This window comes from Mustela putorius, unplaced genomic scaffold (assembly GCF_011764305.1).
Source record: "Mustela putorius furo isolate JIRA1106 unplaced genomic scaffold, ASM1176430v1.1 tig00000695_pilon_pilon_pilon, whole genome shotgun sequence".
NCBI lineage: Eukaryota > Metazoa > Chordata > Mammalia > Carnivora > Mustelidae > Mustela > Mustela putorius.
The window spans coordinates 7,036,019-7,063,505 of record NW_025421447.1 but is presented as its reverse complement, the minus strand read 5'-3'; the positions used below and the strand labels follow the sequence as shown (position 1 = coordinate 7,063,505).

The following is a 27,487-nucleotide window of genomic DNA, read 5'->3' as shown; positions in this document are numbered from 1 at the left end:
TCGCCACCCTGAGATTAGGAGCCCCGTGCTCTACTGACTGAGCCAGCCAGGCGCCCTCAATTTTTGAAAAATAAAGTGAAACTGATAAAACTAGAAAAGAAAGATTGGACTCCCAGTTTACACACACACACACACACACACACACACACACACATCAGAGGGAATAAAGTGAATGTAGAAGTTTAAATGTATTGAAAATCCTGCCCCCACTGAAAAAAGGGCTAGAAAATATGAGAAGATTCTAGTGACTGGAAACCCAGAAACCACAAAAGAGCCAAGCATGTTGAACCATCTGAAGACCTAAAGCTTCTTAACAGAGAGCCAAATTAATGGCTTGGGGGGAATTTTTGCAATGCAGAAAACACTTTGTAGATACAAAGTATCTACAGCTATCAAGGAGCTGGAACACATTAACAAGGGAAGAACAACCCAACAGACAAAATATTACACAGCCATCTAAAATATATATATTAGTTGGAGCTCTACTAGGTGAAATAGTGGCACAAGAAATTTATTGAGTGAAAAAAGGGGAATGCACGAACATACCTAACATGATGCAATTTTGCACAACTGTGCAACACCAGCGCCAGACCCCAGCAATCCTGTGCGTAGGACGCATTCGTGATAAAATTGTGTGTATATGTGTCTGTGTAATAAAGGTAGTTTTCATGGCAAATACTAACTCGTAGACCGACTAAAATAAACTCCAAGAAAAGTAAAAATTGGCTCCAGACCCATCCCAGTAGGTCACAATAAACACTGTTACATGGACCCGCCCATACTTTCTCCACAGTTACGTGTATACACTCTTATGCAAAATTAGGATCATAATGGTTCATATGGTTCTGAGATGTTTCTTTGGGTCAGCTTCTCTCATGTTCCTGGGCGTTTGCCGATGCTATGTTCTCTTCCCCAAACACCCCATCCTTTAAGCCTCTAAGAAACCTGCCATCAGAAGCCCCCCGATAGAAGGCGGTTGGCCCCCCTGGATTTTGTCCCCTTCCCAGAAGCACGTTTGTGTAGGTCTACCTGGTAGGAGAGTGTCTCGTGGGCTCCTCATCTCTCATGTTAAACTGGAGAGCTCCTTGGGAGCAGGAACTCTGCCTCTTTCATCAGTGTGTCCTCACGGTGCCCAGAATGCATACAGTAGGCACATCATAAGTATCATCGCAGTACAGAGGGGTGTAGGCTTCCTGCCCCTCTTGCGTGGAGCAATCTCTAAGGTGGTGCAGATGAAGGGGTGATCTGGTGACTTGGACACCGGACGGTGAGGTCAGAGCTGGGACGGAGGCCTGGGCAAGCCCCGAGGGACCCCCACCCAGCACCTCCAGCCCCCTTCCCAGAGCCCCTCTGAAAGCTCGGCAAGGAACAAGCCTGCACGCAGAGCTCCATGTAGGATATATATTTATATACAGAATTGCTCTCTTTTTATTGTACTTTATCCTCTTTTTACAGTAGATCTGACACAGGCATTGTATAACTGCTGAGAGACCGTGGGGGCGAGGGCAATGCAGGAGGACACGGGGACAGGAAGGGAAGAGACTCCGATCCAGCAAGAGGGGAAGCAGGAAGGGTCCATCTGGGGATGGGGTGTAGGAGCGGCAGTGTCAGAAAAGAGACGGACAGTTAGAGAGGCGGAGACAAAGGGCGCTAGCGCTGGACAACGCCAGAGGCCCCTCGTGGGACACTATGGGTCGTTTAAAAATGCCAAGGGGTCTGGAGGAGACGGGGGCCAAGACATTCAGAGCCTAGACTGAGTGGCTGTTTGCAACGTTCGGGCTGGCATGCGGAGGAGAGGGAGGGTGTTAGGGACGAGCTGTTAACGTGCTAAGAGAGACCAGAGAGAAGCCGGTGGGGGCAGCTCGGGCCCAAAGGGGAAGGAGGTGAAACAGTCCCATAGCCAGCTGGTGTTTCCAAGGTGGCCACTGGGGACCCGGCCAAAACGGCTGCCCCTCCCCCAGGGCTCCGGGGAAGTGGAACTTGAAGGATATTCTGGGAAAACAAACAGGGAGAAGTGAGCCATCAGCCAAAACAAAGTGGACGTTCAGCCTAGGTCAACCCCATCCCTCTGGGGGCGTGCCTCTTTGGGTGACAGGAAGAGAATTTTCAAGAAGAACCAACAGGGAATCCTCTTCCAGACCCTGGTTCCCAGCGCACACCGTCGCCAGAGGGTAGGAAGACAAATGGGTCAGAAAACACGGGAAAGGCCACGGAGCCACCTCGTCCTGGATGACACACAGTTGTCTTTCAGAGGAGGGAAGAGGGGTGGAGAGGAGGTGGGGACAGGCCACAGGGGGAGCTGGATACGTCAAAAGCCACCAAGGCAGGGACTGTGTGGATGAGGCAGGAGGCACGGGAGAAAAGGGGGAATGGAGTGTCTGTAAGCTGGGGCTGAACTGAGATGCGCGCGCGTGTGTGTGTGTCTGTGTGTGTGTGAGAGGAGGAGGAGTGCGAAGGCAGGTGTGAAAGTGGGCGGGTGTGAAGGTGGGCAGAAAGGCATCTTCTATAGTTCTCTGGGGACAGAAGGGGCGGAGACACCCCACTCACAGCTAAAACAGAACCAGAACAGCTCCTGAGTTCTCTGGGGCCGTCCCGGGATCCCGTCTCCCTACCTCGACCGAGCTGGAGTCGGGAGAGGAAGAGCGGGGGACAGGAGGCCAGGAATCACAAATGGCCATCACCAGGCTGGGGTTCACAAGTAAAGAAAGGGGGAGTGGGGCTCAAACAAGTCATAGCTCTGTTATAAAAAATACCTTTGGGGCGGGTGAGGGAGGGATCAGGCAGGGTCGGGGACATTCCAGAAGCATCCATAGGAAAGAGGTGGGGGCAGGAGGAAGGGGCCTCAGGTTTTGTTGACACGGAGCTTGAAGGCCACGCGGCCGGCGAACTTGTCCCGCTCGTCATCCGTGGCGATGTTGGCGGCATTGACCCGGCACTCCACATTCACCTCCACGTTGGGGGTCACGTTCAGGAACTTGACGGCCACCAGGGGCTGCGTGTAGTTCACCTGGGCCAGAGGAGGAGAGCGAAGGTCCAGGACCGCCGTGACTCAGCCTCCTCCCCAAGAACCAACCCCCATCGCTCCCCTAGGGGTGCCGCAAGTCTGGGCCTCCCACCAGGACTTACGTGGAACTTTTTGCCATAGTAGGGGAAGTACATGAGGTCGATGTTGCCATTGGCAGGAAACATGACAAAGTTGCCAAGATTCTCAGCATCTTCATCACGCTGTGGGGGTGCAGGAGTAGGGAGAAGCATGTTAGGGGCGCCGGGAACCCAAGAGCTCTCCAGATTTCCCTCTGCTCTTCCTTCAGCCCAAATAATTTCTGTCTCTGATCAGTCTCCCTTGGACTATGAGCCCGTGTGTGTGTGTGTGTGTGTGTGTGCGCACGCGCGCGCACACGCATGCGCCTCCTCCATCAGACTGAGAAGTCCTAAAGGGCGCTCATGATCCGGACGCCCCCCACTGCACTCCCACACCAAGTTCTTACCCCAGTCTCAGGAATCGGTTTCTGGAGCAGAGCCAAGAGAGAATAGACACATGAGTTAAGGGCTCAGTAGGCAGGGGAGGGGGCCGTGGTGGGAGTGAAGGGGACAGAAAGCTTCTAGAGACGACAGACGTGGGGTCCGAGGATGCTGAGTCGAGGTAGGTAGGGCTAACTACCAGATGCCTAAAAGTACTGAGGAAGGAACAGGTGAGCTCCAGGAGGGAGAGCGGAAGTCACGGTCATCAGGGACTAGACGAGAAGGTGGGGATTAGGGATAGAAGCCAGGGGCGGAGGCTTGGGTGGATTCAGATGGTGGGGCTCCTGCATCCTAAAGAGAAGCGGTGGGGGGGGAGCCCCTGAGGAGTTTGAGCCACATGGGGACTCACTCTTACCCCCTTGTGACGGGGCCTCTGACAGCAAAGAAGATAGGGAGAGATCCATGAATTACGTGGAAACCACGAAGGGCACACAGGTGGGCAGGTGAGCAAGGCCAGAAAAACTCACCTTCCCCACACAGGTGACATTCATGCTCTGATTGGCTCCTGCATAGAAGTTGATAACCTGGAGGGAGGAGAGAGGGATGAGCTTGGCCGAGACACAGATATCCAGCCTTCCCTCCCCATGTCTCAGCCTCCCACAACCCCATCTCTCTTGCTCTCCTGGCCACTCAAACATCCCCAGATCTCTCCAATGCGCAGGAGCCCCAGTGAAAGGAAGCATCTGCCAGCGGAGGGTGGCCCCAGCCCCCTCCTCCTGCCTTCTTCCCAGTGACCAAGGTCACACGTACCCGGTTCATCTTGATGAAGACACAGGGCTGCCCAGTGCTATAACCGTAGTGGGTCGGGTCACCGATGCCAGAGCAATCCCCCAGCTGGGTTCGGTTGAACTGACAGGCACGCTTCGGGTAGTTGAGAACCCCATTATCCGGCTGTTCATAGTAGCGCCCCGGGCGGCAGACATCGTTCTTTTGGGCTTGGATGGAATCGTTGTAAGCTAAGGCGGTGGAAGAGAGAGGGTCATGGGCCCCATGTTCTGCCTCCTGGGTCCTCCAATGCCCTGGACGAGCTCCCGCACCGCCACACTCACGCTCCAAGAACTTGTTGAGCTTCTGAACGTGCTGGTCCCAGCTCTCAGAGTCACTGACGTTGACAATGACATCAAGATTCTCGGTCTTGGGGCGAATCATCAAGCCTATAGCCCACCAGGGCAGGAGTGGAGAATACATATTTACGAGGAGGGACCACAAACAGAGGGAAGAAGGGGGACACGGGGAGCAGCAGGGGGAGGGATAGTGGGATGAAGATGGGAGATCGGCTGCCCAGGAGGAAGATCCCTGGGAACACAGGGCACCTTTCCAGGTCACAAAGCTCTCAGCTGCAGTGGGAAGAAAGGCAGACTTCAAGCACTCCCCTGAGTGCTTGGCTCACCAGAACCAAGCCTCTGCGAACCGTGAGTTCTTACCAGGCTGTAAGGTCTTTTTTGGAGATTTGGGGAGCACAGAGCTGGTTAATGGCTGGCGGGAAGCGTGCATCACTCACCTGGCGTGGCCAGTCGGTCCTGGTACTTGGGGGTATGGTCAGAGACCGTCTGCAGCATGACCCACATGGTAAGGGTGAACATTGCCGTGAGGAAGCCATAGAAGACGAGGTAGAAGAGGAGGATAAAGGCTAGGGAGGAGGAAAAGGGGTCAGCAGGTTCAAGGCTCCCGGGATGACCTCGCCTATCCCCCACACACCCGTCTCCCTCTCCGAGGTTCAGCACGGGGACAGGTCACAGAGTCTTGGGGACATCTTTGAGCCTTCCCTTGGGAGCAAAATGAGACAAGCTAGAAACAGGCAGTTGCATCTGGCTTCCAGCCATGGCTCCCAGCCCCCTCCGGTCCTAGGGCGCAGTGAAGCCCAACCTTGCCGAGGCCACAAGAGACCTAAATTCTCGTTGCTGGGACAACCCCAAGTATAGGCCACAGTCATTCTGCATCCAATTACGTTCCCAACTTCTCAACCATTCATGGCCCTGAAAAGGCACCACATCTGTGACTGCTACATGGGTCCTCATGCTTAAAGCCGTCCATCCAGAAAAAGGACTTTTTAAGCCAACTCTGTCCGCCATTCACACCTAAACCCTCAGCCAATCCTTCAGACTGCAGACCCTCACCCTCAAACAGCAGAGACCCTGCACACGGCTCCTGCCTACCCATGACATCTCTCAGCTGTGCAGAACTTTCAACAGTCACACCAGCCCCAATTCACGCACAGCCCCCAAGCCAGAGGTAGAGAGGAAAGGTGGACCATCCCAGAGCCTTCCTGGCACAGAGCAGGTGCTTGGTGGATGTGACAAGGAGCTCCTTGTGGAGCTCCAAGTGGACTCCTTCCACTCCTCAGCCTAGGATGAGTGTCTGCTGTTGCTACCACTCAGGACCCCCAATCCTTCCATCTCAGAAGACTCGTTCCCTATGAAGTTTCTCCAGATTTCCCCCAAGCAGTCAGGGACCCCTCCAATCCCAGGGGCCCGGCTTCCAGAACCCCCAAGGCAAGGATTACTGGACCTGTCTCCAGGGCCCCAGGGTGTGGAGGGGGCTGGGGGGCGGCACTGATGGGAATAGTATGCAATCAGTGTGGATGAATTGCAAATTGTGTCACCCAGGATCCCCGAGTCAAGGCTTCGCTTAGACTTCCCAGCCTCACGATCCCTTTTGGAAGAAAGCCCCCACCCCTGCCCAGCACCAGATCCCCCGACTACACACCTGGAGTCCTGCTATGGGTTGGGAAGATCCCAAGGCACCCCAGCCCCACAGACACGCTCTGCCCGATGATGTACGCCTCTCACCACCACTAGCATCCACTCCTCCCTCCGCCTGAGACATCTGAGCCAAATATCCAATCTCCAAAACCTTCTAGGGCCAGCCCTCCTCAACAGCCCCCCACCCACAAAGCAGCACAGAAAAGCTCCAAACGTTCAGCAGTGGGATACTGACAACTTCCGCTGTGAAGAACCCCCCCACACACTCCCCACCTCTCCAAGACCCGCCCCCTCATGAATGTTCCCAGGGTCCAGGGGATGGGCACGAGCTAAAAATAGACGGGCTTGGCTAGCTAGTGAGAGCCAGAGGGAGGGAAGGGGCGCTCTTCTGCGGAAGGGGGGGCGATCGTGCGGAGCGGACCTGCCCCGGGAGGGAACGCGAGCGCCACGGCGCGGACACGCGCGCACGGCCCGCGACCCCCCGCGCGAGGGGGCTCCGCGGGGGGCGGGAAGGCGGCAGTGACCTACTTTCTCCGCCTCCGCAGCGGCCGGCCAGGGAGATTAGACCGGCGATTCGGCCCCCTCCCAGGCCCGAGCTCGGCAGGGGGGCCGGACGCCGGGGACCCGGGAAGGGAGCTGGGGCCAAGCCGGCGGGACCCAGTGCCCCGCGGGCGTCGCCCGGAGGACCTCCGCCCCGCCCCTCGTGCGGCCCGCCCTGCGTACCCCAACTGGTGCCGGTGCGGCCCATGAACTGGTGCGTCCTCGGGTTCCACACGAACTCCTTCCACTCCTCAACCACCTGCCCGCAGCTCTTCTTCTCCTTCTGGATGACCATCTTGGCGGCGGGGGAGAGTCCCGCGCGGGGCGGGGGGCTGCGGAGAAGCTGGGGTGCGGCGCGCAGAAGCCCCCCCCCACGCTCCGGAACGCGCGGGGAGCAAAGGCAGCGGGGGCGAGGGAGACCCTCCTCAGATAGGCAGCTGCTGCTAATTCCGGGGCGCACGGCCACGCGCTGCGGGGTGCTGGCAGCGCGGCGTAGGATGCACGGATCCTAGGCCCCCCAGCTGCGATGAAAAGGGGGACTGTCAGATCAGGGGAGGATAGAAAGGGGAAGGGGTGCGGTGCAGCTTCACCCCCCAAAAAAAAACCCTTCTAGAATCAAAATGAAAAGGGATGCAAAACCAGACGGCTGCAAAACCCGAGCGAAACGCAGAAAAAATAGGGGTGCAAAGAGGCCAGGGAGGGTGGGGGAGGGGGCTGCCCCGAAATCCGAGATGCAAAGAGGCTGTGGAGAGGGGCCGGGTGACCGCTCAGGCTCTTCCGCCAAGCGAAGACCGCCACACCAGTGGTGGCGCGGCCGCGGGGGGTGGGGCAGGGACGCGCAATTGGGGGACAGCCAGGGATGGGGGCCCCCCAGGCGGAAGCTCCGCTCCTCAGCAGTGCGGGGCTGGCGGTCGCCGCGCGCGGTCTTTATACTCGGCGGCTGTGGGGGTGTCCGCCCCCTTCCCACCCCCAGAAGCCCCGCCTCCTCGCCGCTGGCCCGGGCGACCTCATACATATGCAAATATGGAGAGAGGGATTGGGTCCGCCCCCCTACCGCCTCTTCGGGACCCAGAGGTCTCTCCCCTCCCCCCACCCCAGGTACTGGACCGGATCAGGTGGATGGAGGGGATGGAGGGCGTGTCGCGGCGGAGTGGAGGGAACTACAACCCCAGAGAGGCGTAGGGCGGGAGAGGGAAGCCGATCTGTGCTGAGAAGGGGCCCCAGGCTGGCCGTTGGAGACAGATCCGGAGACCGACAGGGCCAAATGTGAGAGGAATAGAGAAAGAGCCAGAGACCAGGACCGACAGTAGGCACCAGCCAGGGTGTTAGACCAGGCCACACAGAGATGGACAGAGGTCACCGCAGGAGGGAAATCCCCCTTGGGGAGCAGCTACCTCCCCCCCATACCTCCTTCACAAGTTCCACAGCCCCAGGGGAAGCCCCAGAAGCTTCCCCACATCTCCACCCAATCTCTGGGCAAAGTCTTTCCAGACACCACATTCCTGGCCCCTAGCACTGCCCTGAGGCCCCAGCCCTGGATCCAGAACTGCTCAGGTGTCGTTTCTCCCCACACCCCCATGTCTGAAGTCCCCCTTCCCCACTTACCCATTTGGGTTGGCAAACATTTATTAAGTACCTACAAGAGACCTTATTACTTACTTACTCTAGCCCTGAGGAGGCAAAGTCACAGTTCTCCTGGGGTTCAAGAGACCCACAGACTAGAAGGCGGTACGGGAGCCTCTACAGACCTCAACTTAAGAATCATTATCTGTCACTTTTTATCTCTCTTCAAATTTTGTCACTTTCCCTCAGAGAGGTGTTTCTGCTTTCAACTCTCGCTCAACATCCTTGGCTCTAGCCCTCCACAACGCCTCTCCCGACTCTCAGCCTTCCCTTTCAAATGCTCTCCCCCAGAGCCCAGCTTCATGGACTTGGGATCTGCTCAAACAGGGCTGGTGCTCAGAAGAGCCTTTTGCTCTGCTGTCAGAATCCTGTAGCTCTTCCTAATTTTATCTTTTAAGTTGTAATTTGCAAGAAAAGTCCAATGGGACAATGGAGTGTTCGTGTGCCCAGAGGAGATAAGGTAAGCATGTTATTCACACACCTGCACCACTCCAGAGGCCGATCGCTGAGAGGCCACGCTTTACGTTCCAAGCCGACCTTGCTTGGAACACAGAAAGAAGGCGATGGCGCTTTAGAAGACATGGGTGATAGCTACTAACCCTTCTTGGTCGTGCTAGCTACTTCCTGACTCAGCCAAGCACTTCAGCTGGAAAGAATGACATGGAAGGGACAGGAGCACTGAGCTGCCCATAATTCCTTTTCCTTTCAGTCTTTCTGTGCTTGTCAGAAAGCTGAAGGTAGAAGAATGGTAGTTTTTCTTTATTTCAAACAACGTTAAATAGCAAAAGCCCCCGAGAACTCGAGGAAAGAATGTCAAAAAGAAAGGAAAACATTTTCTCTTTCAGTGCCTTGAATGGAACTTTTCCTCCTGCTTTTTGAACAGGGGATCCCACATCTCCGTCCTGCAAATTATACAGCTGGTTCTGCCTGGGCGCCTTCCGCAGCAGGCTCTGGATTCATTTTCTCAAGATACAGTTTTAATTAGGCCACTCCTCTGCTCAAAGGTCTTCAATGGCTTCCTGTTAGCCTGCAAGACGGGAGTCCTGATTCTTTTGTGTCTCCTTTGGGGCCTTCCACTATCTAAACGCAGCCTGTGTCCCCAGCCTCCTTTCCCACTAGGACCCAATGTGTCGTCCCCTGGAGTGGAGCCGGCCACCCCCGGGACAGGCTGTGCTTCCTTCTGACTCCACACCTTTGTCCGTTTCATTCCCGCATCCGCATCCTGGACGTCTGCCCGCCCTTCCGAGCCCAGCCCCACCCCCCATTCATTCATTGCACGTAGCTAATGAGCATTAACTTAGGGCCAGGCTCTGTTCTGGTCCCTGTGCTCCCAGGACTCCCGTTCCAACAAATAATAAAAATCAGCAAAGAAATAAAATAATGCATTATAATATTATGCAGGAAAAATACAACAGGGTAATGTTCAGACAGCCCCTGGATGGTCCAGGAGGACTTTAATGAAGAGTGTAAGGGTCAGTGTGGGACCTGAGTAACCCAAAGGGAGCCACAGGGACCTGTGGGAGAAGACTCATCCTTCCAGGAGGACGGAAGTATAGTGCGAAAGCTGACCTTCGAGGAGGGAAGACAAGATCAGTACAGCGAGAGATCCCAGAGGGAGGCAAGAACCAGATCATACGGGTCTAGAATGCAGTTTGGATTAATCCAACCATCACAGAAGTAATTCTAAGCTTTATTTGTTTGGTTAAGATTTTATTTACAGGGATGCCTGGGTGGCTCAATGGGTTGAGCCTCTGCCTTCGCCTCGGGTCATGATCTCAGGATCCTGGGATCGAGCCCTGCATCGGGCTCCCTGCTCAGCGGGGAGCCTGCTTCCCTCTCTCTCTCTCTGCCTGCCTGTCTGCCTACTTGTGATCTCAAATACAGAGAGAGAGAGAGAGAGACAGAGAGTGTGAGTGAGAGAAGAGTGAGCAGTAGTGGGGAGCAGGAAGGGCAGTGGGAGAGGGAGAAGCAAGCCTCCTGCCCAACTGAGAGCCTGATGCAGGGCTCCATGCGGGACTCAGTCCCAGGCCTCTGGGAACATGACCTGAGCCGAAGGCAGATGCCTAACTGACAGAGCCACCCAGGCGCCCCTAATTCTAGGGTTTTAAGCAGGGAGTGACCTGATGAGATTTCGTGAAAATCACCACAGCTGCTGCGTGGAGAATGGACCATGGAAAGCAAGGAGACCAGTTGGGCAGGCTTCGCAGGAGTCCCTACAGGAGACATGGATGTCCTAGATGACGGGAGCGGGTTTGCAGGTGGAGACAAGAGGAAAGGTTCGGGATCTACATTAGAAGGACCACTGCAGGAACCATGGGGTGACAGAAAGAGAGCAGTCAAGTCCAATGCCTGGGTTTTCATCTGGAGTAACTGGGCTGACAGCTCTCGTGGTGTATTTTACCTTTTCTCTTCTTTCTTTCTTTCTTTCTTTTTTTTTTTTTTTTAAGATTTTATTTATGGGGCGCTGAGTGGCTCAGCAGGTTAAGCCTCTGCCTTCAGCTCAGGTCATGGTCTCAGGGTCCTGGGATTGAGCCCTGCATCGGGCTCTCTGCTTGGCGGGGAGCCTGCTTCCCACCCCCTCTCTCTCCGTGCCTCTCTGCCTACTTATGATCTCTCTCCCTCTTTGTCAAATAAATAAATAATCTTTTTTAAAAAAGATTTTATTTATTTATTTGACACACAGAGAGAGAAATCACAAGTAGGCAGAGAGGCAGGCAGAAAGAGGGTGGGAAGCAGGCTCCCCGCTGAGCAGAGAGCCCAATGCCATGCCGGGCTGGATCCCAGGACCCTGGGATCATGACCTGAGCCGAAGGCAGAGGCTTAACCCATTGAGCCACCCAGGCGCCCTGTAATTTACCTTTTCTAATCAGACTCTGAGCATTTAGAAAACAGACCTTTTGCCTTAGACTTCATATATATATCCTCCGACACCCAAACAACACACAGAGCTATGGAAGATAAAAGTCTGGTTGCTGAATTGTGCTTCAGCATGGAATGGCTCCTTTTAGAAACCACAGGCGAGGTCACTTGCTCTTTCTTTCATCAGACAAGGAGCATCGAAATGACCCAGGCACCATCGGAGAGATGAGACCTGGCTGCTATCCTCAACACCCATGGCCTGGGGATAGGCTTCAGACCTCTGGTTCTGTTTCTGTCCTGTACACGGGCTCCCTCAGAAAAGAACGAACACCTTCTGTGCATTTCGGGGCGAGGCCAAAGGCACCTGTGGCACCTATGTATGTTCTTCTCCTCTAGGTGCAGGTCAGCATGAATATGGGCCAGAGGAAGCGTGCTACCAAATGCAGCATTAGTATTCACAGGGAAATACAGTAAGGGGGGGGGTGTCAAAAAGCCGCTACAAGGGGCGTCTGGGTGGCTCAATGAGTTAAAGCTTCTGCCTTCGACTCAGGTCATGATCTCAGGGTCCTGGGATCGAGCCCCGCATTGGGCTCTCTGCTCAGCAGGGTGCCTGCTTCCCTCTCTCTCTCTCTCTCTCTCTCTCTGCCTGCCTCTCTGCCTGCATGTGATCTCTGTCTGTCAAATAAATAAATAAATAAAGTCTTTAAGGAAAAAAAAAAAAAAAAGCCGCTACAAACCCCCAGCCCCTTCCTGGAACCCAGTCATCTCCAGAAAGGAAATGAATAAGACCTCCCACACCCCCTTCCCCAAATCCAGTGGCCATCGTGAGTTCTGTGCCCCTTGATCCTCCTCTCACCTCCCAAATCCCACGGATTCAGCTATCTCGTTCCCAACAAGACAGGTCTTTGCAGAGACAAGAATAAAGAAAGAGAACTCCAGCACACAAATATGGGGATGGGGGTGGGCGCTATTACTGAACGGGCACAGAGTTTCAGTTTTGCAAGGTGAACAGTTCTGGAGATGAATGGTGGCGATGGGTGCCCCACAGTGAGAAACTTAAATGCCACGGAGCGATAAAAACAGTTAAGATGGTACAGTTCAGACAACCAGAGTCAAATTCAAAAATTTTTTTTAGAAGACAGTCGATTGTGGGGCACCTGTGTGAGCGTCTGACTCTTGGCTTCATCTCAGGTCATGATCTCAGGGTCATGAGATCGAGCCCCACGTCAGGCTCTGCCTCAGCTCAGCGTCTCCTTGTCTCTCTCTCTCCCTTACCCTACCCCCTGCTGAGCTCACACTCGCGTGCTCTCTCTCTCAAATAAATAAAATTAATCTTTTTTTCTTAAGATGGTTAATTGCAGGGACGCCTGGGTGGCTCAGTTGGTTAAGCAGCTGCCTTCGGCTCAGGTCATGATCCCAGGGTCCTGGGATCGAGTCCCACATCGGGCTCCTTGCCCTCCGCAGGGAGCCTGCTTCTCTCTCTGACTCTGCCTGCCATTCTGTCTGCCTATGCTCGCTCTCGCTCACTCTCTCTCTGACAAATAAATAAATAAATAAAATCTTTAAAAAAAAAAAAAAAAAGATGGTTAATTGCATGTTATGCCACAACTGGGGGGAAAAAAAGGAGAGAAACACAGATGTTCTGCCACTGATCACTGACCAGATCACAGCCGCCCCCCCCCCCGCCGCCGCCAGCTCCTCAGCAGCACATACAAGGCCTCTCACCCTGTGGCTCAAGGAGCGTCCTCAGCCAGCCCTCATCCCGTCTCAGCCCAGCCCTGCACGCCCTTCCTCATCTTTTATACCCTCAAGGTCAGACATCGATTTCAAGAACTATGCATGAGGTTAACGATGGCCAAGGAAGCAACATCTCTCCTATACTGACCGCTTCCTCTAGGTCAAGCTCAGGGCCAGGAATCTGGACTCCCAGGTCCATGAGATCTTCACAGCACGCCTAGGAGTAGAGGGACTTTCCTCTTTTGGAGATGGGGATCGTGTAAAGTCAAGAGACTGATGCGTTTGTTCAAGTTCAAACGTTCAGTGGTTCCCCCCGCAGCCAGTTTCCCTGGCACCTCATAGAGGTCTCTGTTCACGAACTTCCCCGGTCTGCCTACCTCTCTCCCAAGACTCTGGTTCTCCAGGACGAGGAGTGAGACTTAGTCATCTTGGAGGTCCCTGTGGACTACCTGACATAACTTGGTGTGGTTGACAGCCAGCACTCAAGGCTTAAAAGAAGGAAAAGGAGAGGGAGGGAGAAGGCGAAGGTGGGAGAGAAGAGACAGGCAGTACCCAGGGCGGGGTGAGTGGACAGACCAGGCCTGGAGGCTGCAGGATATGCTGCCAAGCTCTGGAAAGGTCTGTAGGGGTGTGGGAGAGCCAGGGGGCCCTGGGCAGGCACTGGAGGTGCCCTTGGTGGGGCAGCCTGTGTGTCAAACCAAAGTCAGTCTTAATGAAAGAGTGTAGACAGCTCTGGGCAGTAATCAGAAATCCCGGAATCTAGGGCAGACTGGAGAAAGAGAGGTTGGGGGCTGCGGACTCCCGGACGGGGTGGGGTGCGGGGAGGAGGGCAAAGCCAGCTCCCGGGACAATCCTTGGAGACAAGAGTTTCGGAGGCTCAGAACCACCCTTCGACGGGGACCCAGGCGTGTTCAGGGTCCTCTAACCCTCCCCACTGGCTCCCATCTGGGGCCCCCACAGGACTGGCTTCTTTTCATTATTCAGGTCTTTGCTCAAGTGACACTGCCTTAGATAGGCCGTTCCTGACCACCCGGCCAGTACCGCCAGTCTACTCCTGTCCTCTCTTACGTTACAGGATCTTATTCCCTTTAAAGCACTAACCACTATCTGAAAGGATCTCGCTTACTTGTTTTTCTTCTTCATGGGCTCTCGGCCCCTGCCACCATACCATGAGCTCCATAAGGACAGGGACGGTGGGGGCGCCTGGGTGGTGCCGTCAGTTTCCTTAAGCCTCTGCCTCTTGGTTTTGGCTGGGGTCTGTGATATCAGGGTCATGGGATTGAGCCCATGTCGGGCTCCATGCTGAGTGGGAGTCTGCTAGGGTTTCTGTCTCCCTCTCTCTCTGCCATTCCCTACCTCATGCTCCTTTTCTCTCTTTCTCAAATAAATAAATAAATCTAAAGAAAAAAAAAAAACAGGGATTGTGTCTGTCTTTTTCATCAATGCATCCTCAGTGCCCAGAATCGTGCCTGATACACAGTAGGTGCTCAGTAAATACCATCTGAATGGACACATCTGATGGCCCAGGGGACCCGAGCTGAATCTGGGCTTCCTGGCCCTGCTCAGACCTCTCCAGAACACTCCACCTGCTGCAGGCAGCTGTAGACCCTCAGAGTCAAGACTGGGAGCGTCCAAGGAGAAGCCTGGGCTTTGTAACTTCCATCCCCACAGGCTCTCCTGGAGCCTCCTTACCCTGGGGTCACTTAGGTCCTGGCTGATCTCTGCAGAAGGAGACAGCGGTCCAATGAGTGACTCACCCTGTTGCCCGGGTGACTGGTAGGAAAATCATTTTAAGGAGCCAAGAGGCTGGGATCCCCATGGGTTCTGGAGATAAGGGATGGGTGATCAGCTCTAGAGAGGGGATGAGGATTGAGAGGTGGGGACGGATGGAGCTCCAGGGCTCTCTAGGGGCCTGGGGATTCTGGGCTTGAAGGTTTCCCAGGAAGCTAGGGGCTGAAATGTGTGGGTACCCTGGGTAGGGGCTGGGACACCAGCACTCTGCAGAGGTCTCGGGGCTGAGGACAGAGTTGTTTCTGGATCTGTTTTTCCCAGTTGGGACCAGCATAAACCAGCTCTTATTTAATGGAGTAAGAGATGAATTCGTCGGGGAATGCAGCAAGTGGACCAAGACTGGAAGAGATGCAAGCTGCTTCTCCCTGGGTGCCACTCCTTTTTTATTTCCTCCCAGCCATTTCTACCCCTTTTCCCAGAACCCTGCCCCCTATCTCTACGGCTCTCTCACACCCCCTGCTGCTCCTTCCTTGCACAGCAGTGGCTCATCGCAGGACCGACAGAATTCCCTTGCTCCCCTCCCCTCTGGACCCCGACCTTCCACAAGGGGCCACGCGGGGGGACGGGGGAGTGGAATTTCCACAGGGAGTAAATGCTGGGAAAGAAAATTACCTGTGTGTAGTGTGTGTGTGTGTGTGTGTGTGTGTCCTGGTGCTGCTGTTAATCTCAGCTGGAGAAGTCACAGCTCTCGGGAAGCTTGCCTTGACCCCCTACTAGGTTAAGGTCTCTCCAAGCTCTCACGATGCTTCCCTTTATGGCGCTTACCGGTTTCCAGTCATCCACTTACTTGCGAGTCTTTGCTGGTTGCCTGCCTCCCGCGGGGGGCCGTGAGCACCAAGAAGCCAGGAACCAGGGTGTCCTTTCCTCATCAGTACAACCCGCTGTGCAGCAGGGCGCCTGGTACATTGCAGAGGCACCGTGAACCGTGGTCGAGTAATGAATGAGAGACGTTCAAGGGGATTCTTAGGTGGGGATTTAATGGGTGGTGTCGGTGCCATTGTTTGGGCCCTGGGGACAGCTGTGGGTCCAGATATCCTCACTTCTGCTCAGGGCCCGGTCCATGTCCAGCTTCTGGCCTTGGGCCCAAAGGCCATTCAAGCAAAAGGAGGCAGAAGAGGTCTCTCCTACAAAGAGGGGGCCCAGAGGACACATTAGGGCAACTTGGACCCACAGGCTGCCCCCCACTTTCCCAACTCTCTGACTTAACTTTTTTAAAGCACTTCTTCCTGCTGCCCCTTATCCCTTCTCTTCTTGTGGCCTTTCTTCTCCATTTCCAGAGGTTTCCTTCCACTAGGAACACACACCTGCACGTCTTGTTCTCTCTCTCTACCTATTTCCAGCAGTGTGCTGAGCAACACGAATGTCCCCGTCTTACCTGGCAGAGCCCCCAGGAAGAGGCGCCCCTGCGGCCAGACCCAGAGCTTGAGGAGGGAGGCCAAGTCCAAGGCGGGCAGAGCAAGGATCTCCTTCTTAGACCCCTGGTTCAAGACCACCCCGGACGCAGCCAGCTTCAGCTGAAGAGGGAGTCCCAAGACCAGGGGCAGATCCAGGTCGGGCCCTGTCCCAGAGGACACCACCACCTTCTGCAGAGTGTGCGGGACAGGGATTGGGGGGGTTGGGGGTGGAAAGAATGGACCACATCCACTCCCTGGGGCCCCATCTTTTATTGCCTCAATTTTCCTGGCTTGGTATTCCATAAACCACAGCTCTCCCAAGTCAATACAATCTAGATAAAAACCATTTGTAGGGGTGCCCGGCTGGCTGACCTAGCAGAGCACGAGATTCCGGATCTCAGGGTTGTGAGTTTGAGCCCCAAGTTGGGTATAGAGATTCCTTAACCGTAAGATCGAATTAATAAGTAAATAAAATGTCACGTGCTTGTTGTGGGCAGGTTCGAGATGTGTCTCTGACCCCTGCCCCCCTGCACCTTAATATACAGTTTGGAGCTCCCCCCCCGCCCCCACCTGCTGCTCCCCAGCTCCACCAAATACAGCCAGCACCCCTCTTACTTGATCTTGGAGGTGGAGGCTGAGCTGAGAAGGGTTTTCTGGGGTCCCAAGGGCAAGGAGGTGGCCAGAGCCTGCTGCCTGCTGGAGTCCCAGGTCCAGAGAGAAGGCCCAGGGCTCTGCATGAGGCTGGGGAATGTCTGGGTGGTTGCAGGGGAAGAGATCCCCGTGAGGACTCAAGCCTGGGGGCTCACGGACGGAGGCAGCCAGGGCTGGAAGGAGACGGGGGAAGGTAGACACAGAGCTAGCTGCGCAGGGAAGAGCAGCCTTTACCTTGGAGATTGAATTCTGCATGCGTCCCTGGAGGGAAGAACGATCCAGGTTGGGACTGCAAGGCACAGCTCTTGAGGCTCCTCATAGGGACAGACCCCGAGGTCTGGGCCTGCGGGTCCAGCCAGGTACCCCGGCGTAGGCAGCCGTCAAGGGCAGGGACCAGCTGGAGCCAGTGGAGGGAAGGGAAGAAGTGGGGATGTTGTCATCAAGACATTGGAGCCCCTGTCTGCCCTCAGCTGGTTCCCCTCGAAGACACAAGCTCTTGGCTTCTCCAGAACCACACAGCTGACGTGCCACCAGCTCTCATGAAAAATGTGGCCTCGGGCTCCCAGGGTCACCCAGCCAGCCATACTCTAACAGCTTGGGTCAGCCCCCAACCCTGCGATGTCCTTACCGGCAAACGGAGGCTGGAGGCGGGGAACAGGAGTCCCCCCAGGGCAATCCTGACGATGGGCTGGGGTTTGCTGGCCAGAGACTCAGACACCTGTCTCAGGCGCAGCACCTCCTCCCCATCCACGCTCAGGAGGAGGGAGTCCTCCAGGACCCTCACTTCCACCTGCAGGGAGGAAGGAGCAGAACCCAATCAGAGGCCACTGGGGCCTGCCTCCGCCCCCTTCTTCCCAAGCAGCCGAGTATCACAGAAAGAACAGAAAGAACATGGACTCGTGGAGTCTGCTAACATCCTTGGTTCATTTGGGCCGTAAGCCTCAGGACGGCCCTCCAGAAAACTGGGGACAGGTACAGTGAGGCTGTGGAGGTTGTGTGCAGATTGAATAAGATGACGGTGGGAAGGGGATGCCCGAAAACTCCTTTCTGTTGCGTTTCCTCGGGCCAACTCAGGACACGCCTCCCCTCAGGACCAGAGCCGTCTTACCTGGTGCCACCGGCCATCGTCCAGCCGGGGGCCAGCGCTCACAGTCACCTGCGTCAGCTGATTGTGCAGCTGGATCTCGGGCCTGCCGTCTCGAAGTGCCAGCACAAACCAGTCGTCCTCTGGGTTGGTGTCGCCGTAAAAAATCACTCCCTCTGGATCCCAGGTTTGAAGCTCAAAGGAGGAAAAGCTTCTGGAAGGGCAGAGGAGGAAAGGCTATGCATATGGCATGCCCTCTGGGTGTAAAAGTGGGAAGAGGGAGGCTGAGGGACAGGGAGGGAGATAGGAGAAGGAGAAGATCAGAGAAAGGGAAGGTAGGGTCGGGGACTCCAGCAAGGGGCTGGGTCAACTTCATACTTCCTGATCTTGGTGAAGTCAAAAGTCATGATGGTGATAGGCTCTTGTCCTGAGCCACTGCTGAGGTGCACCGCAGGGGGGTCCTGGATCCTCTGTCAGCAGAAGAACAAACAAGGTACAGTGAGGACTGACCAGAGATGGACGGAGAGGCAGGGCAGCAGGGACGGGAGGAAGGCAGGAGCAGAAGCCAAAGTGTAGGTCGCTTAAACACGTGCGTGTGCACGGAGCACCCCATCCCAAGACTCCTGCACCTGGGCGGAGAGACCATGTCTCAGGGCCCCTCCCTGGTGGCCGGGTGGTGGTAGCAGCAGCAGTAGCAGCGACAGCCACCCGGGAGATGTGGCCAGCGGGCCTCTGCCCTCCATGGTCAGCTGAGGTCCTCTGTGGTTCAGGGAACTCTAGGGAGAATGTGTGGGGGCAGACAGCCTTTCTGTAGTTGGTGTTGGGTTAAAGGTTGCTCGGGGGGACGAAGGGGGGCAGGAGACCGGACACTGACCCTGTGGCCCCTCTGACCCCTCTGATGACAACTTGGGGGAGGGACCGAGTTTCTCCACTACACTCCCCCTTCCAGGATTGTTTACGAGCTAGAAGAACAGTATACCCCACTTCCCCTCTCCTCCTTTAGAGCCTGACCTGGTCCCTTGAAGCCTTCTGCCCCCTCTGGGGAGGCTGCCTCTACCACCCGCCCCCCGCCACGAGATCCCTGCACCCCGAGAAGCATCCTCTGTCAGAACTACAGCAGAGGGCCGTCTGGGTGGTTCTGCGGGTCAAGCGTCTGCCTTGGGCTCAGGTCACCATCCCAGGGTCCTGGGATGAAGCCCCACTTCAGCTCCCTGCTCAGCCGGGCGCCTGCTTCTCTCTCTGCCTCTGCCCCTCCACCTGACACGCTCTCTCTCTCTCTCTCTCTCTCAAATAAATAAGATCCTTAAAGAGAGAGAGAGAGAGAGGACTACAGCTGAGACCTCCACTACCAAACATCCAGCTGAGTGAGTCTGGCCAAGTCACACCACCATGATGCTTGCTAGTGTTCTTGTTCATAAAATGTGAAAAGTAGTATCTGATTTATGAGATTCACTGGAAGGAGGATTCATTGCGATGACACAGGCTCTGAGCTCTTCCCTCAGTGTCTTCCCAGGCCTCTGAGGGAGGTTCTGTCCCTGATTGTGATTTAGTGGCATCTACCAACAAAAGCGCATCGCCCTCTCCCTGACCCGTTTTGAAATTCCAGAGCGCCAGAGAGAGGGGACACCTAGAGCCACTGAAGACTCCTAGGAGACAGCTCAGAGCTGGGGGCGGTTTCAGGAATCACCCAGCGTCGCAGGGTCCTTGGGTGGGTGAACGAGAGCGAGGAGAACGGCCGAAAATCACTGCACACTTCACTTAGGGAAGGCCGGTGGAGGTGACTTTTGAACTGCCAGGTTTCACCCACAGAGGCTGGGACACCCAGGCAACAACAGGGAGGGGGAGGGCAGTCCGGCCTTGACCCCTGCCCGGGGCCTGATCACGGGGCTGGCGGTGGGGGGCAGGGCTAGGGCCCCGGGGCGGGCCCGCTCTGCCAGCTGATTGGCTGGCGGGACGCGTCCCCGGGCGGGTGCAGGGGTGCAGCGCGGAGAGGCGCCCCCTCGCGCCCACCACTCCTGCGGCCCGGCCCGCCGCGCCCCGCCCCCCGCTGTCCGGGCCAGGAGCGTAGGCCCGTTCGAACCCCCCACCCCCACCCCGTCGGACCGGAGGGGAGGGTACCGGACTTCAGTCCCAGCCCGCGGGGTCCAGATGGCTTCCGTGCGGATCCGAGAGGCGGAGGAGGGCGACTGTGGACAGATCCTGAGGCTGATTCGGGTGACGGCTGCGGGCCGGGAACCCGGGGCCCGCGAGGGGGTGCGGGCGGCGCGGCCGGGGGAGGGGTGCGGCGCCGGGAGTCGGGGTCCCCTGCCCTGATATGGCCTCTGTCCCCGCGCCGCAGGAACTGGCCGAGTACGAGAAACTCTCGGACCAGGTGCAGATCAGCGAAGAAGGTGGGGGCCCAGGCTGGGGAGGAGCGGGGAGGGGTCCCCCAGGCCCGAGCTCCGGGCCCGGCGGGCGCACACCCAGGCCCTTCTGTGTCTCTGCCGCACCCCCACCTCCGCAGCGCTGAGGGCGGATGGCTTCGGAGAGAACCCTCTGTACCGCTGTTTGGTGGCAGACCTTCCTCCCGCCCCCGGGGACACGCAGGGTAAGAGCAGCGGGGCCTGCGAGGGTCCCCCGCCCCGGCGCGCTCGCAGAGGTCGGTCCCTGGCGCCCAGTGCCCTTTTCTGTCTCCATCCCAGGGCCGCGCGTGGTGGGGTATGGGCTGTATTACTTCATCTACAGCACGTGGAAGGGGCGCACCGTTTATCTGGAAGACATCTACGTGACCCCGGAATATCGGGGTACCCGAGTGGGGCCGGGCGGGGGGCGGGGGGAAGCCAGCCAGACCCAGCCCCCATCCCCTGCCCCCTAACCCCAGTCTCACGCCCTCTTCTGAGTACCTGCAACGGAAACAACCCCTCCTCCTCCCCCACCCGCGACTCCCGCCCCCTTTTTGTTTTCTCTCTCTCTTTTTTCCCCCACAACAGGTCAGGGGATTGGCTCCAAAATAATCAGAAGGGTGGCACAGGTGAGGAGAGGGATGGGGGGGGCCCCCAGGTTGGCCCTGGAAAAGCACGCACGGGTGGGAGGCACAGGGGTCACCATGCAGGGTGAGAAAGCCTTTTTTCTTTTTGGGAAGGGAAAGTCAGCGACGTCTTCTCTCACAGGTGGCCCTGGATCAGGGCTGTTCCCAGTTCCGCCTGGCCGTCCTGGACTGGAACCAGAGAGCCATGGCATTGTACAAGGCCCTGGGAGCCCAGGATCTGACTGAAGCTGAGGGCTGGCATGCCTTTACCTTTGACGGAGAGGCCATGAGGAAGTTGGCGGGAAAGTGAGGCTGTTCCTTGAGGATCTACGTAGTGGACCTTCTCTTTCCCCCCCACCCTGCTCATGCACTCCGCAGAGACACTTGTGTCCCCTGGCTCAGGCCTCTGAAGGAAGAGAGGTTGGGAGTAACTATACCCAAAATATGGACAGAGCAGAATTGGGGGAGAGGCCTTCCCACCTCCTTGTTGAGGGGGAGAAATAAAGGAGAATTACTGCGAGTGCATGACTCGATAAGTTCAGCCATCCGGAGACCTTTCTGGAATGTTCTGGTCTCCTGGTGAGTGGGTGGGTTGGGGGGGGATGTGGCTTCTGGCCCTAAAGGTGGGCCCAGGACCATGTTCACCCTCAGAGGGCAGAGTGTTGGCTCTAGTGTATAGAGACGAGAAGAGCAAGGAGCCAGCTTGGCACATCAGGCTGGTGGGTCTCCTTTTGGGACCCAGACAGAGGCCTCCCGGGTCTGGAGTGCAAGGTTCGGGACCCCAGGCTGAGGCCCGCCCACTGGCTCAACACCGAGAGCAGGCCGCCCCCTGCCGGTGAAGTCCCGACGGTGCTGGGAAGGGACGCTTGCCTCAACTCCCTCGTCCCCCTCCCCCCAAAACTCAGTTCAGCTCACCAGCGCTTTTCCTTTTTCAAAAGTCACAAAGTTCTTATTTTCAGTTCGGCAAACCCAAAACAGAACGTTAGACCCACGGAGAGAAAAAGTTTATTACACAGCGGCTGTGAGTTTCTGGTAGGAACATTGGAATGGACATGTAACATCAAAATAGAATCCATAGCCTTAGTTCTCTAACTGCTATTAACCCTTTGGTAACAATTTTTCAGATTTTTTTCAATGTCCATATATGCACATCATTAGCTAAGTGAGTATAAATGGGAGCATATCCTTTTTTTTTTTTTTTTTTTTTTTTAGTCAACTCTAGACCCAGCATGGGGCTCAAACTCAGGACCCTGAGATCAAGAGACCCGTGCTCTACTGTCTGAGTCACCCAGGCACCCCAGAATTTATATCTTTTACATATGATCAATTTATCTAGTGATGCTTTTCTTAACCTTAAATTGTATCAGAATACATTATTTCTGGAAAAACGCACAAACAAGCTGAGGGAATGTAGTCACCTCTGAGGAGGCTCTGAGGGGCCAGGGGACAGCTCTCTTCCCACTGAGCACTTTGAATCTTCTGAATTTTGTGCCATGCCCATGTATCACGTCTTCAAAAAAAAAAAAAAAGAATAGACTACTTTAAACTTTAAAAGTTAATGCAGAAGAATATGGCATGAAGTGGGAAGCAATATTACCAAATTTTATCTTGCCCCATCTTGTTTTGCCTTGGCTTTTGGAGTTTATGGTTTCCATGGGCCACTCTCTTGTCTCGCCTCTCCCCACCCCGTCTTGGTCGGTTTTCACCCAATGCCCCCAGTCCAGCTTGCTCTGTTCTCAGCCAGTTTCGCCTTGGGTTCCTGCCCAAGCTGATTCTATTAGATGTTGGGCCTGATCCTTATTAGGTGATAAGGACCTGGGTTCTGGCCTTAGCAGCTAGAACAAAGGGGAGGGCAGTGAGGGGAGGGCTTCTTAGAGAGAACATGGAGGGGCACCTACTTGGCTCAGCTGGTTAAGCATCTGATTCTTGGTTCTGGCCGGCTGGAGTGCTGCGCTCAGCAAGGAGTCTGGCTTGAGATGCTCTCTACCTCGGCGGCACCCCACCCCACGTAACTCTAGCACTCTCTTAAATAAATCAAATATATTTTTTTAATGTATCTTTTTAAAAAGAATTATTTATTAAGAGTCTGCATAGGGGGACCTGGGTGGCTCAGTGAGTTAAAGCCTCTGCCTTTGGCTCAGGTCATGATCCCAGGGTCCTGGGATCGATCCCCATATCAGGCTCTCTGCTCAACGGGGAGCCTGCTAACCCCTCTCTCTTTACCTGCCTCTCTGTCTACTTGTGATCGTTGTCAAGTAAATAAATAAAATCTTAAATAAATAAAAATAAAGGGAGCATAGAGGGGTATGGCTCAGTCGGTGGTATGTAGAATTCTCGAGCTCAGGGTTGTGAGTTCCAGCCCCACACAGGGTGTAGAGATTACTTAAAAAAATAAAATCTTTTTAAAAAGTGGGGGGTGGGCATAGAGAAAGCGTAACTAAAACGTCTTTCAAATCCATCCACATCCCTATATCCCCTTCCACTATCATCTTTGCAAAATGCTGTAGTGTCTTAAACTGACCTCCTCCTCTGACTGTCCCCTTCCATGAGGTTATCAGCACTTTTTTCCTATCCTAGATACACATTATATTACATGAACAATCAAATACTTCTGTGAGGCTAATAGAAAAAACATCAGTCTTGCAACTCCCTCAGTTTTTAAAGACAATCACTTTTCAACTGAGTGTTTGAATTGTGTTACTATGTTTTGTCTTGGATTCATCTGAGTATCTCAGACTAAAAATAGCATGCCAATGTTGCTACTTCTCCTGCTTCAGACATTAGCTATTGACTTCCCACTGCTAACTCTCTTTTCCACTCCCACTGTCACCCCCACCCCCTTTCCCATCATCCCACGCTTCCAATATTATATCATAATTCCGGCTAGATCTGTTTAGTGTTTATGTATTATGACGATGCAAATGCTCTTTATAGTTGTGCCCTATGGATAGCTTTTTTCTTTTTTTAATGATTTTTATTTATTTATTTATTTTAGAGAGTGAGAAAGGGGGGAGCAGGGGGGAGGGGCAGAGGGAGAGAGAATTTCAAGTTGACTCCATGCTGAGCACAGAGCCTGACCTGAGATTCATGACCTGCGCTGAAATCGAGAGTTGGATACTTAACAGAATGAGCCATCCAGGCGCCCCACCATGTGAAAAGATGTAGTTGTCTATCTTTCCCGAACCATTTGTGTTTTTTCTGGAGTTAATAGTTGCTTTGACCTTTATGTTTGTTTGGTTTGTTTTCTTTGTACTCTAACTTATCCCCCAATTCTCCTTTAGTTGTATTAATGAGTTCTTTTTTCAAAGAATTTTATTTATTTAATTGACAGAGAGAGATCACAAGTAGGCAGGGGGGGCGGCGGGGAGCAGGCTCCCCGCCAAGCAGAGAGCTCCATGAGGGACTTGATCCCAGGACCCTGAGATCAAGACCTGAGCTGAAGGCAGAGGCCTGATTTCCACTGAGCCACCCAGGAGCCCCGAGTTAAGGAGTTCTAAGGATATACAAACACGTAAGGAATTTTATCTTTTCTGTTTGAGAATTTTCTCACAAAGCCTTTAGACCTGTTCTACTCGCGAAAGGCTGGTTTTCAGTCCACACTGCTGGATCTCCCTCCACACCTATCTTGGGATTCCCTTTTCGCCTCTTGGATTAATCTCCTGTTTCCTGCAGCCTATCTCCAACCTATCTCTTTATCTTTTTCAGTTTATTTTGATGGAGCTTCTTAGGAAAGGCTGCTTGGGAAATAATTTTGTTGGGACTTTGGGGCAACTGGCTGGTTCAGCGAAAAGTCATGAGACTCTTGATCTCAGGGTGTTGGGGTTGTGGGTTCAAGCCCCATGTTAGGTGTGGAGATTACTTAAATAAGAACTTTAAAAAGTTGTTGGGACCTTGTAAGTCTGAAAATGTCTTTGTTCTACTCTTGTGCTTTGTTGACATTTGTTTGGGTATCAAATACTAGGTTGGAAATAATTTGCACTAAGAATTTTGAGGGCATTTCTCCATTGTCTTCAAGCTTCTGGTGTTGCTGTTAAGAAGCCTGAAATTTGGGGCACCTGGGTGGCTCAGTGGGTTAAAGCCCCTGCCTTCAGCTCTGGTCATGATCCCATCATCCTGGGATCGAGCCCCACATTGGGTTCTCTGCTCAGCGGTGAGCCTGCTTCCTCCTTTCTCTCTCTGCCTGCCTCTCTGTCTACTTGTGATCTCTGTCTGTCAAACAAAAATAAAATCTTAAAAAAAAAGAATCTTTTTTCTTATTCATACATTATGAAATGTATGAAGCCCATTTTCATTTTCCTTTTCTCTTTGCTCAGTCACAGCTTTTAGGAACTTATCTTTTCCTAGCCTTCTAAAATCTTACATGGGAATGTTTTAGTGGGGACCCAGTGCGTCTTTGCAACCTAGAAGCTCATCTTCTTCAGTTATAGAAAAAAATCTTTTAAAAAGGCTTTATTGGGGGGGCACAAGAAGAAGGGGGAGAGGGACAAGCAGGCTCCCTGCTGAGCAAGGAGCCCTTTATGGGTCTTGATCTCAGAACCCTGAGATCAAGACCTGAGCCAAAGGCAGACGCTTAATGACTGAGCCACCCAGGCGCCCCAAGATAAATACAACCTTTTAAAAAAAAAATATATATATATATATATATATATATATTGTCAGGGCACCTGGGTGGCTCAGTGGGTTAAAGCCTCTGCCTTAGGCTTGAGTCATGATCCCAGGGTCCTGGGATCGAGCTCCACATCAGGCTCTCTGCTCAGCCAGGAGCCAGCTTCTCCCTTTCTCTCTGCCTGCCTCTCTGCCTACTTGTGATCTCTGTCAAATAATAAAATCTTTCAAAAAAATATATATATATATGGTTGTTTTGGGGACTTTCTCTTCCCCTCCATGTTCCTGTTATTTCTTTCTGGAACTTTTGTTTCTCAGATGTTTAATGCCATGGGCCAGAACTTTAATTTTCTTGCATTTTCTATCTCCTTCATTTTTTGCTCAGCTTTCTGGGAAATTTCTTTAATTTTATTTTCCAACCCTTTATTGAATTTTTATTTCTCATTTCATGTCTTTAATTTCTTTTTTTTTAAAGATTTTATTTATTTATCAGAGAGAGAGAGAGGGAGAGAGAGCGAGCACAGGCAGACAGAATGGCAGGCAGAGGCAGAGGGAGAAGCCGGCTCCCTGCCAAGCAAGGAGCTGATGTGGGACTCTATCCCAAGACACTGGGATCATGACCTGAGCCGAAGGCAGCTGCTTAACCAACTGAGCCACCCAGGCATCCCTCATGTCTTTAATTTCTAAGAGCTCTTTTAAAAAAGATTTTATTTATTTGAGGGGCGCCCGGGTGGCTCAGTTTTTAAGCATCTGCCTTTGGCTCAGGTCATGATCCCAGGGTCCTGGGACAGAGTCCCAGGTCAGGCTCCCTGCGCTGTGGGAAGCCTGCTTCTCCCTCTCCCACCCTCCTTGTGTGTGTTCCCTCTCCGGCTGTCTCTGTCAAATAAGTAAAATCTTTAAAAAAAAAAAAAAAAGATTATATTTATTTGAGGGAGAGAGAACAAGCAAGCGGAGGGAAAGAGGGAGAGAGATCAGACTCCCTGCTGAGCAGGGAGCCTGACTGAGGGCTGGATCCCAGGACCTTGGGATCTTGACCTGAGCCGAAAGCGGTCACTTAACCGACTGAGCCACCCAGGTGCCCCTGTTTTTAAGTATCTTTTTAGGGTGCCTGGGTGGTTCAGTCGTTAAGCGTCTGCCTTTGGCTCAGGTCATGAACCCAGGATCCTGGGATCGAGTCCCGAAACGGGATCCCTGCTCAGCAGGGAGCCTGCTTCTCCCTCTCCTTCTCTCCCTGCTTGTGTTCTCTCTCTCACTGTCTCCCTGTCAAATAAATAAATACAATTTAAAAAATATATATCTTTTTAAAGATTTTATTTAGTTATTTTTTTTATTTTTTAATTTTTTTTAAAGATTTTATTTATTTATTTATTTGACAGAGAGAGATCACAAGTAGGCAGAGAGGCAGGCAGAGAGAGAGAGGAGGAAGCAGGCTCCCTGCTGAGCAGAGAGCCCGATGTGGGGCTCGATCCCAGGACTCTGAGATCATGACCTGAGCCGAAGGCAGCGGCTTAACCCACTGAGCCACCCAGGCGCCCTTATTTAGTTATTTTAGAGCAAGAGTGTGCTCACACACAAAGTTGGGGGGGGGCAGAGAGAGCTAGAAAATAACCCGACTTCCTGCTGAGTGTGCAGCCTGACACAGGGCTTGATCTCAGGACCCCTGGGATCGCGACCTGCGCCAAAATCAAGAGCGGGGCGCTGAACCAATGGAGCCTCCCAGGCACCCCATCCCCTGTAGGGTTTTTTTTTTAATGCTTTTCTTCTTGCATAGTCTTTACTTCTTCTAAACTATTTTTCTGGGGCGCCTGGGTGGCTCAGTGGGTTAAGCCGCTGCCTTCGGCTCGGGTCATGATCTCGGGGTCCTGGGATCGAGTCCCGCATCGGGCTCTCTGCTCAGCAGAGAGCCTGCTTCCCTCTCTCTCTCTCTGCCTGCCTCTCCGACTACTTGTGATTTCTCTCTGTCAAGTAAATA

General features: G+C 53.9%; 3 protein-coding genes across 4 annotated transcripts; 1 reads left to right on the top strand and 2 right to left on the bottom strand.

Moving 5' to 3' along the window:
- Window positions 1-1,387: 1,387 nt before the first annotated feature.
- On the bottom strand, window positions 1,388-7,682 carry ATP1B2 (ATPase Na+/K+ transporting subunit beta 2). Its single transcript, XM_004760262.3, has 7 exons — window positions 6,948-7,682; window positions 5,024-5,152; window positions 4,572-4,676; window positions 4,273-4,478; window positions 3,990-4,046; window positions 3,127-3,225; window positions 1,388-3,007 (listed from the first exon to the last, which is right to left on the bottom strand). The coding sequence occupies exons 1-7, from the start codon at window positions 7,057-7,059 to the stop codon at window positions 2,843-2,845; spliced, it is 873 nt and encodes a 290-aa protein (XP_004760319.1). The 5' UTR covers window positions 7,060-7,682; the 3' UTR covers window positions 1,388-2,842.
- An 8,048-nt stretch (window positions 7,683-15,730) lies between these two features.
- Window positions 15,731-18,898, bottom strand: SHBG (sex hormone binding globulin). The gene is made up of 8 exons (XM_004760264.3): window positions 18,533-18,898; window positions 18,282-18,373; window positions 17,928-18,117; window positions 17,448-17,609; window positions 17,054-17,216; window positions 16,784-16,920; window positions 16,150-16,357; window positions 15,731-15,898 (listed from the first exon to the last, which is right to left on the bottom strand). Exons 1-8 carry the CDS (start codon window positions 18,644-18,646, stop codon window positions 15,750-15,752), a joined length of 1,215 nt encoding a protein of 404 aa, XP_004760321.2. The 5' UTR covers window positions 18,647-18,898; the 3' UTR covers window positions 15,731-15,749.
- A 934-nt stretch (window positions 18,899-19,832) lies between these two features.
- On the top strand, window positions 19,833-21,430 carry SAT2 (spermidine/spermine N1-acetyltransferase family member 2). 2 transcript variants are annotated; one of them, XM_004760266.3, is made up of 6 exons: window positions 19,833-20,117; window positions 20,242-20,293; window positions 20,407-20,490; window positions 20,585-20,686; window positions 20,873-20,913; window positions 21,053-21,430. In XM_004760266.3, the coding sequence occupies exons 1-6, from the start codon at window positions 20,052-20,054 to the stop codon at window positions 21,218-21,220; spliced, it is 513 nt and encodes a 170-aa protein (XP_004760323.1). In that variant the 5' UTR covers window positions 19,833-20,051; the 3' UTR covers window positions 21,221-21,430. The 2 variants fall into 2 exon arrangements, with proteins under 2 accessions (XP_004760323.1, XP_004760324.1); XM_004760267.3 differs by lacking the exon at window positions 20,585-20,686 and having other exon boundaries at window positions 19,834-20,117.
- The last annotated feature ends 6,057 nt before the right edge of the window (window positions 21,431-27,487 follow it).